The sequence below is a fragment of the Chanodichthys erythropterus genome, chromosome 12 (genome assembly GCF_024489055.1).
Source record: "Chanodichthys erythropterus isolate Z2021 chromosome 12, ASM2448905v1, whole genome shotgun sequence".
NCBI lineage: Eukaryota > Metazoa > Chordata > Actinopteri > Cypriniformes > Xenocyprididae > Chanodichthys > Chanodichthys erythropterus.
The window spans coordinates 49468195-49480678 of record NC_090232.1 but is presented as its reverse complement, the minus strand read 5'-3'; the positions used below and the strand labels follow the sequence as shown (position 1 = coordinate 49480678).

Sequence of the window (12484 nt, the reverse complement as noted above, 5' to 3'; positions counted from 1 at the left end):
AAAAACACCTTGCAGCGCGCACACCCACCCTGACTCTGTCCCCAAACGACAGAGTAACACTCCCCAAAATGAAGTCAATGAACGTAATAATCAAGTACAAATCCAAGCTCAATTTAGAGACCACAGTAACAATTCAGTCGCCAGAGACAACGGCCAAACCAAGAGATGAATAAAAACATAAAAACCCAACGAAGAAAGGAGAGTCCATTAGGAATAAAATGATAACTAGAGAATGATAACTAGAGAAAGCTCGACCAATGCAATGGATGTTTTTATGTCACCCAGAGTACTATCTATCGTATCCAAACGAGCTTCGACAGATTCATCCATGTTATTAACGCGTGAGGCTACAGATTTGATTTCAGTCAAAATCTGATCCATGGTCACCGTGTCGATGGCCTCTGGGGTGCTAATTTCGCCATGCTGATCCTCAGTCGTCGCATTCTTCCTCCCAGTGGACGGACCAGACGACGAAAACATAGGAAAATCTTTGTCACGGGGAGGTTTAGGCATACTTGAGATAGAAAATGACTGATTAAGTGATGTTTGTATGGAGAAAAAAAGACTTTAAGCCGTGGTTTGGCAAGGAGCGAAATCTCAAGCGTCCATCTTGCTCCGGGTCCATGACCACCCATCACATCATGTTTTTTAAACTATACAGAAATAAAACTCTTTAGTGACTCAGCACTGATGATCCTGTCAATCATATGTGGCTCCGCCCACAGAGCTCAGGATTGGTTCCTTCATGCTCCGCCTCTTACTGCAGCATCTTCCTGTTGATCTGAACAAACAATAAGATGAAGAAAGACTGACTGAAGTTCATCAACAACATTATAAACCTTTCACAAGATCCACAAATCAATCACACTAGAGCTGAAGAGAGTTTGATGGATGATATTGAGAAGAGCTGCAGGTTCAGACACTCACTGATGGATTCTCATGTTTAGAAAAGCTCTGAGGATCAAGAGTCCTGCAGGAGTCTTCAGGAGCTCTGGGATGAACCGTCTGTGTGAAAGAGAGAGAGATCGGTCATGTGATCATCTGTGATGGATCATCTGACTGTGACGTCTCACTTACTGTGAGTGTGTCGTACAGGTCAGAGGTCGTGGACTTGAGCTCAAGAGCTGTATATGTGTCTTCATTGGGATCAGAGATCTACAGGAGAGACAGAAGGACACATCACAAAATATCACAGCAATAAATATATAATATTAAACATATGGTCAATGATAAATTTAGGAATATACATGTTTTATAGAAATGCTGTAAAAATACAGTAAAAAAGATCCCTGACAATGTTCAAAATAAAGGGTTTTTTAGTCTGAAATACAGACAACAGCTGATGTGAATCATGTTGAGATGATTTACCTGTTTCACTGTGAGATCTTCAGTTTGATCATCCCTTCGTTTCCTCCTGTTATAATGACAGACATTAACAGCATATGGACTCTATTACATTAAGAGAAAATATGAATGTTGATTTTAAAGATTACTAATAATTAAAAACACAACCGAGCCATTATTAGACCAAAAGTGAAATTATTCAATACAAAACTGAACTTATACAATCACTGCAGATTTTTTTATTGATCTCACATTATAAACAGGATGATGATGATGATGAAGAATAATCCTCCAGATGTTGCTGCGATCACAATCACATTCCTACCAGCACCATGATGAACTGAAAGAGGAAGATCATCATGATTAACTCTCCAAACTGATGAATGATGTGAAGATACAGGAGTGTGTTAATAAAAGCTTCACCTGTGACAGTTACAGCGTCTGATCTCTGAGATCCATGTTGATTGTGAGCCTGACAGTAGAAGCGTCCACTCTGTAGTGCACTGAAACTCTGTCCAGATCCAACAGCTGAGCTTTCATTCTCCTTAAACCAGCTGAAGTTCAGAGCAGGAGGGTTTGAATCACTGCTGCAGATCAGAGTCACTGAATAACCTGGCCAAATCTGACCAGACAGAATGAATGAGACTGAGACGTTCCTGGGTGGGTCTAAAACAGGACAAAAATGACAATTCACTATAAATGTTATAAAATTATGAATTTGGATGTGCTGCATCCAGTGTAGACAAAATCACTGATTATAATGGGTTCTATTATCTTTTGACACGTTGCGCGGCTCGTGTCTGGTGTACACAACTCTTACGCTTCCACATGCTGTGCCACATGGCCTCACCCCTTTGTTGTGCGTTCCCGTGGGCGTGTTTTGCAGGGTTTGTGATGTCACCAACCCGTGCACACACACATTGGCCAGAGCAAGAGAGCAAAAGCACGCCTATCAACGCGCGTTCGGGTTTACGGAAGTCACCGGCAGCGCTGCACAGTTCACAGGACTTTACAAAATCAACAATGTGTGATTTTGGTTGTGAGGGAAAGACAACCTTGCTTCCCAAAGCACCCAGTGTTAAATGGAGTTGAGAGTTTTGTTCTCAAGCATTACATTGATGCGCATTGTTATTTTATTATTAATAACCATAGAAACTGATAGTTAGGGCTGTCAAAATGGCTGTCAAAAATTCTTTCTGATATATTTTCAAAATTCAAATTATATTCGAATTCTAAAGGCAATACATAATGTTAGAAGGAAAAAGGTACTTTATTGTATGCTATGCCCAGAAGAGAACGCAAGCAAATATACACCAAATCAAGCATCGCATCTTTTATTGAAATGAAATTCACTTTTTTTTTCCTCAAACAACTGTTTTTTAAAGGTGTCCTAGAACGTTCTTTCACAAGATGTAATATAAGTCTAAGGTGACCCTTAATGTGTCTGTGAAGTTTCAGCTCAAAATACCCCATAGATTTTTTTTAATTAATTTTTTTAACTGCCTATTTTGGGGCATCATTAACTATGCACCGATTCAGGCTGTGGCCCCTTTAAATCTCGCGCTCCCTCCGTGAATATAGTAATAAACGATAATAACTTTAAATTATGTTTTACTAACGTAGTTCGGGAGGAACAAGTCAAATAAGCTACACAATCATTACGTCATCTCATTACGTCATCTCAATCAGCTGTCAACAATCTGTAATCAACATATCTACCCAATCGGCATGAGTTCAGGCCTATATATAATCACAGTCAAACTCACCCAAGGATCCTCGACAGTTTCCAGAATCCCTCCACCACCCCGTCTCCTCACACTCTCTGGGCTACTTCATATAACCTAAAAGGGGGTACTCTGGTTCGGGCCGATTACCGAGCTCGGAGCCCTCTCCCCGGACAGCACGCCAAATACATTTACCAATTAATTTACCTGACTTATTTGTAAGTGTGAACTCGTGAACCACATTTAACAGTACATTAGCATCATGCTAACGAAACATTTAGAAAGACAATTTACAAATATCAATAAAAATATCATGATATCATGGATCATGTCAGTTATTATTGCTCCATCTGCCATTTTTCACTACTGTTCTTGCTTGCTTACCTAGTCTGATGATTCAGCTGTGCACAGATCCAGACGTTACTGGGTGCCCTTGTGTAATGGCTTGAACATGGGCTGACATATGCAAATATTGGGGGTGTACATATTAATGATCCTGACTGTTACGTAACAGTCTGTGTTATGTTGAGATTTGCCTGTTCTTCAGAGGTCTTTTAAACAAATAAGATTTACATTGGAGTTTGAGACTCACTGTATGTCATTTCCATGTACTGAACTCTTGTTATTCAACTATGCCGAGGTAAATTCAATTTTTGATTCTAGGGCACTTTTAAATAACATATGTCATTAATGTCCATGCAAGGTAACAAAAAAGTGCATAAAAAATGTGTAAGTACATCACTAACCTGAGAAAACACGCTTCAACAGACAGCGAAATATTTGTACTACATGAACACAAAATAGCAACCTGGCATTCAGAAACAATCCGCTCACTACACATTTTCATATTGTTCATCAAAACACAGCAGGTGTTTTTTGTTTTTTTTGACAATGTTTCCAGCAGATGAAATCACGCGCTCAGCTCTGGGGTGTGTTTCCTGAAAGCATCGTTAGTCAACTATGGTCGTAAGTCCCACTGAACTCTCTTCTCGTTCATACATATCCATCTCATGCTCCAAAGGCCTGATGCCTTCTTCAGCAGTGCTTAAGGTCTGACTGCATACGCAGTCGAACTGGTTGCCCATAGCAGACAGCGCAGTCACCACACCATGCTCTACTGGATAACCTAACAACAAACAAGCCGTGTCAGTTACGTCATCATGGCTTGCGCTCCTATTGACACAGCAAAAATTCGAATGCACGGGTTTTACATTTGAATGTGCTTTTTCTTTTTTTAATTATAATTTTTTTTGACAGCCCTAATAGTTACAATCCCTTTTATTGGTTAAAATGAATGGAGAATTTTTCCGCGGCTACTCGAGCCCTCAGGATCGGCGCTTATGGTTTTATAAACAAGGCCCAGTTCCACGCTGGATTTACAGATTGTTTGAAACTGAAAGATGGAGCGGTCCCAGCGATAATGATCCCGATCGAAACTGCAGGTGGTGAGTAAAACTGCTTCAAATGTCTGTTTTGTTGGCAATAGGTGCCTAAGTGCATATAATGTAAACAACACAAACATAGTAAATTTATAAATTCATTATTCATCATTCATATGCTATATTTATTATAGTGATTCAAAAGCTATCCATGGATAATGCGATGGTAAATTGTGTGTTTAAATACAGTTGTTTAGCTGACCATTCGTCACTCTTTAGCTCCGCTCACACGGCACACCTCCAGATGCTCGGCTGTTTTCGTAAAGACTTGGTACGTATGTATCTTTTATAAATATGATTAAACTAAAGACTTTTTGGAGATACGAAGGATGCACTACTACTCTGTAGGTACTCAAGATTAGCATGAGATTGGCAGAAACGCTGTGTGATACCCCACCTTTAACTGTATTGCATCTGTTGCATTTACATCTAGAGAAACCAAAGACTAAAAGACCGGTAACACTTTAGAATAACTCACGCTATGAAGCATTAGTTAAGCATTAGTAAATAGTTAATTCATCATTTATAAAACATTAATAGACATTAGTAAGCCATTTATAAATACAGCTATAAATGCTTTGTTCTTGATTTATAAGCATATCTATAATGAGCTTAATAGTTGTATTTTCATACTTTATTAATGATCAATTTATCATTTCTAAATTATGTATTACATTATTCACAAACCAGTAATTTGTCAGTGGTTCATAAGATCATTTAGGAAGTGTAAGTAAATGATTAATAAAATATTTAAATGTACATTTATGCATCTTATTATTTAGACATATAGTATTAGTTATTCAGTGTGTTAATAAATGCTTTATTAACATATTCCTAGAGTCAAAACTGCCTCGGTACTAACTTTAAAACATTAGAGATCATCAGGGCAGAAGATCAGTGATTCTTTAAATCTCATTTATAGAAGCTTTACAAAGCATAAATAGTCCTCACTTTAGATGAGCTCACAAAAATAGTTAACTGACCACTTCTAAATGTGTTATAATTATCTGAATTAATCATGAATTGCAGAAGGAATATGTGTTAATAAAACATTTACTAACACACTGAGTAACTATTACTATGTGTCTAAATAATGTTGTAAGATGTATAAATGAATGTTTAAATAGTTTATTAATCATTTACTTACACTTACTAAATGAACTACTGACAACTCCTAAATAACTGGTTTGTAAATAATGTAATATTTAATTTAGAAATGATTAATTGATTATTAATAAAGTATGAAAATACAATTATTAAACACATTATAGATATGCTTATAAATCAAGAATAAAGCAATTATAGCTGTATTTATAAACTACTTACTAATGTCTATTAATGCTTTATAAGTGATGAAATAACTATTAACTAATGCTTAACTAATGCTTCATAGTGTGCAGTTATTATAAAGTGTTACCAAAAGACCTTCTACACGATGGGGAGGAAGAGCAGGGGTCTGTTTTTTATTTCTTTTAAATTGTTGTAAGAAATCAAATCAACTCTTAAATGACTGTAAATCTAAGGAAATTGGTTATGGATTTTAGAGTGAAAGAGCAAAATATAACTCATCCTACTTTAATTAATGGGGAGCAAATACATTTAGTAACAAACTACAAATATCTTAGTATGGTTTTGGACCATAAGCTCAAATGGCATGTGTGGACTTATTATTTAAGTAAGAGGTTACAACAGAGGATGATTTTCTTAAATAAAATGTTGCCTTTTAATGTCCATATGCTTTTGACCTTCTGTGTGAGTTGTTGGAATGGTAACTTGGACGTGTCTTTTTTTATATATATATTATTGCCTATATATGCCAGCGGTGATTGTTAAACGTCTGTGTGAGTATTTAAACTTATTTTCTACGGGGAGAAATAAATAAACTGACTGACTGTAGAAGCTCAGGAGACAGGATGTGGAACGATCATTGGTTTTGGACATGACTTGTTACCTTTCTACTGTACCTCCGTATGGCTATTTAAATATTTAGTGCATATCGCCACCTATTTGGTGGTTGTAGAATCATTTTTCAAACTTTTCATTTAATAATCAATCACTGTGAGTAAGGACTATTGTTTATTTGATGCTAATTATATAATGAAAGACTGATTAAACTAAATAACAGTCTGTGCTTGCAAAGATAACATGACTGTAAAAGTTTATTTTCATTTTTAGTTATTTTGCTTTCACATTTCCTGAAAGGTAAGCTATCAAATATGGTTTTATATGTAATATATTTTACATACACTAATAATCTTGTAATAATAATATTGGTTGGTTATGTTATTGGTCTATTTCAACATTATGAGAACATCATCAAATACTAATGACATGTGATGATTTCATGAACATTATTTTGAAAGTGTCTAATTCTAACACTTCAATTCAAGAGAAAAGTTAGGAACAATAGCTATGGGACAGTCTACAAAACTTTCCCATGTTCCAAGGATTTTTGTTTATTTATTTGAGAAAATATAGCCTTATTAATTTGAAATTAGCTGTTTCTAATAATGTTTTTCCCAACATTATGGGTAAATTTAAAGGTGCAATATGTAATATTTTTGCAGTAAAATATCCAAAACCACAGTGTTACTGTATATATTTTGTTCACTTGAGTACTTACAATATCCCAAATGTTTCCAACTATTTGTAAATCGTTAGAAAATCGTGATTTTAACAAAGGCTCCGGGACGTGTGAGGAGTCGCCTGTCAATTGCGTCATACCCGCGTTACCCTCGGTTTCCGGTTTAATTCTGTAGAAACCATGGAAACACCAAAGACACTTTAATATTTACGTTTTAATAGACAAGGGAACAACTGTTTTGATATATTTATAGACAGAAAACTAATCATTGTTATATTGCTCAACACGTTTATTGTTTAAATCAAATTTTCTTGATTTTTTGTGAGTACCATGCTTTACCATGCCTCAGAGAAAAACACTATTTTGTGAAGTAGCTAACATAGCATAATCAGATGCAGCTTTATTTTTAGTAACAGTAATACAGCATTTTCTCCATCATACAATACGTTTTAAAATTAATTTCATGCCATTTCTCAACACAAACCGTCCAATATTTAATATGATATTCTAAAATCCATCTATCTTACTGCAGTGTGTAACAGTGTCTCACAGCAGCCACTGAGCGAACGCACACAGTAACGTTATAACATAATTTTCAACACAGTCAAATGTTTCTAATATGATAAACAGAGCTGCGTTACCTCATACTCATGACCGGAAAAGTGGAAGCGGCGCCAGCTACTGTGACATAATAAAAGTCCCACTGCTCGTGAGGCGTGTGTTGAGCAATCGCTCCAGCTCCTCGTTCAGCTCCACAACACTCGCTCCTGCTCTGCTTCATACTACAGTAACGTTAATAATCGCATCCATGTACATGATTTCATGATTTCTTTCATGACTCCTAACCCTATTCTTTTGCACCCTCCGCTGAGAGAGAGACCATGGCAGCGTCCGAAAACCTAGGTAGCTGTCTTGCTGCCTCGCTGCCTTATCAAGCTGTAGCGTATGCACACGTATCAGGATAATCAATAAACTTTGGAGTTTTCAGAACGCTTTTAACCTGATGAACTTTGTTTCTTAATCACTAAATCGGCTCCGAACTGTCTACTAAAGATGAGCCCACTTGACACCTTTGTGGCCCTCCGAGTTAACACAGCAGGCCCAATTTCCTTGCTCTTAGGACATCAAAGGGGCCCCTCATGTGGACTACGGGCCAGATCCACATTCCAGCACCCACACACACTGGCACACACAAAAACACACACACACAGACACACATACAGAAACACACAAACATACACTTTTAACTGCATATATATATATATATATTTATATATATATATATATATATATATATATATATATATATATATATATATAGCACCACTATGCTGAAATATATATTTCATATATTTTAGGGCGTATGCATGTTTCCTAGTGTTTAAATGAGTGTATTTGTGCTAGTGTGCATTTTAATGATAGAATTCTGTCTGTAAACCATAACTTCTCTCCTATGCCTTTCTGACCTATCGAGTTTGATCTCGTTTCAAAGCTCCGGACTCGAGCTATTCATTGAGACATGTCACCAAACGGACAAATGTATTTTTCTATGTGTTTAATGATACTGTGAAGAACACACTCCATTTGGAGATCTGAATTGATAGTCATAACTCATGCAGATTAAGTCGTGAGGCCAAACAATGGGAAAGCTTTCCCGCCAACTTTGCACCCATGTTATTGGCTACCCCACCTCAAGGAGGTGTGTCGGCTTATCTGTCATAAAAGCAAAGACGCACAATTTCTTGTGCTCTCTCCCGATTGTCTCACGAGCATCTCGTGCACGTTTTTCCCGGACCCCTCCGGTGACCACGCACTGTCATCGCGCTCAGCTTCGGGATCGCCATCTTCCAGCGAAACTCACTCTCGTCCTCAGTTCAAACCTTCCCGCTGAACGGAGGAAGCCAACGAACTGCACCAGCGCTAACCTGAAATTCGACACACGCAACCAATGCAAGTATACTGCCGTTTCTCAATCTTAGATGATGAAACTGATTTCCGTGCTGGCTTAGGACTGGTTGTGAGTTTGCTACTTGCCTTCTCTCTTTCCTTCTCTACTTCTATTCTTGTACATAGGTGTGTATTTTCTTGTATATATATTTAGATGTATAACCTCTGTATTCGTAGTTTGCATATATTAAAACGTTATTCATGCTCGATTGTTCTGTTTGTTCTTTCAGCTGAAAACCAAGTCACTTTAACGCTTTTCGATCGCTTTATGCTTTGATGCAAGTTATTTTCACGGCCAGAGAATAACTCTGTTTATAATATTCTGTGAGGGACTTAGTTTGCTGGACAAACGAGCAGTTTCTCTAAATAATTATTAAACCAGAACTATATGTAATTGATTACAATTCGTTGTAATTGATTCACAATATAAGTTTAATTCCCCGTTGGGTCGATATATATGAATCATAATTTATTCATAACCTTATGAATTATTATATTCATATTTCATCCATAAATTGATTAATAACCGCTACATTTCGTTACAAAGCAATGACTTGTACGGCAGCGTTTGTGCATGAAGGTACCTCACGAAACTGATTTCGGACAGACTTCTGAGGCAGCGTAACAGTTTAATGATCTACAGCAATATAGCACGAGCTTTGGTGAAAACTAAACAAATATTTAATTACTAGAGTAGTAATTTCTAGATAGAAATGATATCAAAATTGAAATATGTTGATCAAAATCGTACATTTGTACAAAAACTGAGCAGCAAACGCAACCTTCGGACGCCATCTTTATTTTTCTAGCTCAACTGTCACAGAATGGAAAGCACAGGATTGTGGGATATCAAAGGCAGCTAAGGATACATCTATGCTTCCTTCAAAAATCAATCTGAGGAAGGTATCTCATGAGAGAGGAAGTGAAGCTAACATTGAATTCGGACGTGCCTTGATGCCTTCCTACATTGAAATGTGTCCTCAGAAGGCAGCATTTTACAGTTTTCGGACGCAGCCCAATTGTCCCAAGATTCCGCGCTCAAACTTGGCATCATCAAGCTACGCCTTTGTTTTGATTAGGCCTCTAGTGACCTCTAGTGGAAACCTTTTGAGAACATTATTAAAGACCAAATGAACGTTGAACAAAGACTCTGTTAACATTACTGGAAGAACGTTTGTTCATAACTTTGAGAGAACCTTAACAGAACATTAGCCTAAATTATGAGAACGTTCCCCGTTAGCTGGGAGACTGTTAAAGTGACACTGAAGCAGAGCTTATTCTGAGGATTTTGTTGTGCAGTTCACACTCAAATTGACCACATTTGAAATAATAATGATAATAATAATGTGAACAGCCACACAAAGCATCTGAGCAATAAATCAGAACTGAGCACTAAGTGTTGCACTGTGAGTGTAGAGACACACATGATCTGAATCTGTTTTTGTGTTTGTTTGTTTGTTTGTTTGTTTGTTTTGCTTTTCAAACAACATAAATTCATACTCACACATGACATTGATCTGAACAGCAGGAGAGATGTGATTGTGTCCGTGTACAGCACAGCTATATCTGCCTGCATCCTCTCTTCTGACTGACTGCAGCAGGAGTTCATTGTTTCTGTCTCTTCTCTCAGTTAATGGCTGTGAGTTTCTGTACCAGATGAATGTTGCTCTGTCAGTCAGAGTGCAGCTGCTTTTACATGTCAGACGGACTGAATCTCCCTCTGTCACTCTCTCAGGAGACTCCACCTGAAGATCTGAACACAACACACACAGTATATCTAGTGCTGCCGTCATACACTGATTATTATTCAACATAATGCACAGAAGAAGAGAGAAACCTCATGAAAGTCACCTGTGACAGAAAGAGTAACATTAAGAGTCACTCCTGGATTACCCAGCCATTTGTATTTATCAGTGATGAATCTGAAATAGTACATGTGTGAATCATTCGGTGTCACATGATTCAGTCTGATGTGACAGTTCTGCTGTTTATCTCCCAGATACTGAAGCCTCTGACTGTATTCAGGGTCCTCAGACAGATCTGGAGGCTCAACATTATTTATTACTTGTGTTTTGGTCCAGAACACTCTCATGATCTGAAGTCCAGTAGGGTACGTATAAGTGCAGTTCATTATCACAGATGAGTTCTTTAGTACACAGATGTGTGAAGGACTGTAACTCACACCCCAATCAGCACTAGAAACCCCTGAAACACAGAATTCATCAAGATGAACATGTTGTTTTATAGGTTTCAATGAATCATGAAAACGTCTCAATAGGATTGGAGTTTTTGATACTTGGCTTTCTTCAGACATCAGCTCACGTCTGACGTTCCCCATAGTGTTTGCAAACGCAGAGCGAGTTCCCTTTCGAAAGGGAACATAATGTATTAATATTTGAAATCAGTGACTCATTACAGGAAATATAAGGTCATCTTCTCACAATCTATTGAGTGATAAATGATATCAGTGTGATTTACTTCAGTTATTCTCAATCGGTGGGCCACGGCATCTAGTGAGCAGTAAGCAGTGTTAGACTACACCCAAATTATTATTTTTTTTTTTAATTGACAAATCTTGATATTTTCTAATTATCTAATTATTCTTATGAATTTATGTGACCAAAAACACATATTATGTGACAGTCAAGTCAAGATGCATTATCTAAAAGGTAGGCTAATTTATTTTTAAATATTGCAATACCATTCACGTCGCAATGTCAAATTGAACATCTGTTTGATCAAATGCCGTATCATTATGTTACTATAAAATGGATAATTTTCTGAAAAAAAATGCAGTTCCCTTTCGAAAGGGAACTTCAACTCTGCGCTGATTGCGCTTTGGGGAACATCACGTGACCCAGGTGTCTGAAAGCAACAATCCAACAACTCCAATCCCTATTGGCCAGCGACAGCCTATGACGTCATACGGCGCGACCCGGAAGTATAAAGGGAGCGCCTGGAGAGACAGAATACATCTTTTCGTCTTTCAGTCCTGTTCTGTCTGATTTCGACTAGTCCAACTCCGGTAGGGTTTTTTATATGCCTTACTAACGTTCAAGAGGATGTGTTTATTTGTGTCCCCGGGTTTGACACTTATATTCACATTTTCTGGGCGTTTTTCTGTCTGGAGAGGAGCGAGCATACACAGTGCTTGAGGGCTGTTGTGTGTGTGCGGAGCTGCTGTGTGTTTGGGACGCGCTTTTCGGCGGGCTGCAGCTGCCGTGAGAGCGCGTTAGGAAAGGGGCCGCGCGCGGATGGCTCGACGAGTGGTTCCTTTCTGTCCATTAATGCAGCGGCTTCCATCACTTTACATTCCATTCTGATCTCCTCGTTTGAGATCGGGAGGGCATGGAAAAACTCCTAGCCGTCCAGATTTGTATCTGAACCCAGACAGACGGGAGGAGGAAGAGTGAGGTGGGTGATTGATTGTTAACACTGTTGCGTTT

The 12484-nt window shown here is 37.8% G+C and overlaps 1 protein-coding gene across 1 annotated transcript; it reads right to left on the bottom strand.

Annotated features, from left to right (window-relative positions):
* Positions 1 to 1592: 1592 nt before the first annotated feature.
* On the bottom strand, positions 1593 to 11278 carry LOC137032435 (B-cell receptor CD22-like). Its single transcript, XM_067404197.1, has 4 exons — positions 10890 to 11278; positions 10543 to 10791; positions 1768 to 2010; positions 1593 to 1684 (listed from the first exon to the last, which is right to left on the bottom strand). The coding sequence occupies exons 1-4, from the start codon at positions 11167 to 11169 to the stop codon at positions 1593 to 1595; spliced, it is 864 nt and encodes a 287-aa protein (XP_067260298.1). The 5' UTR covers positions 11170 to 11278.
* Positions 11279 to 12484: the final 1206 nt, after the last annotated feature.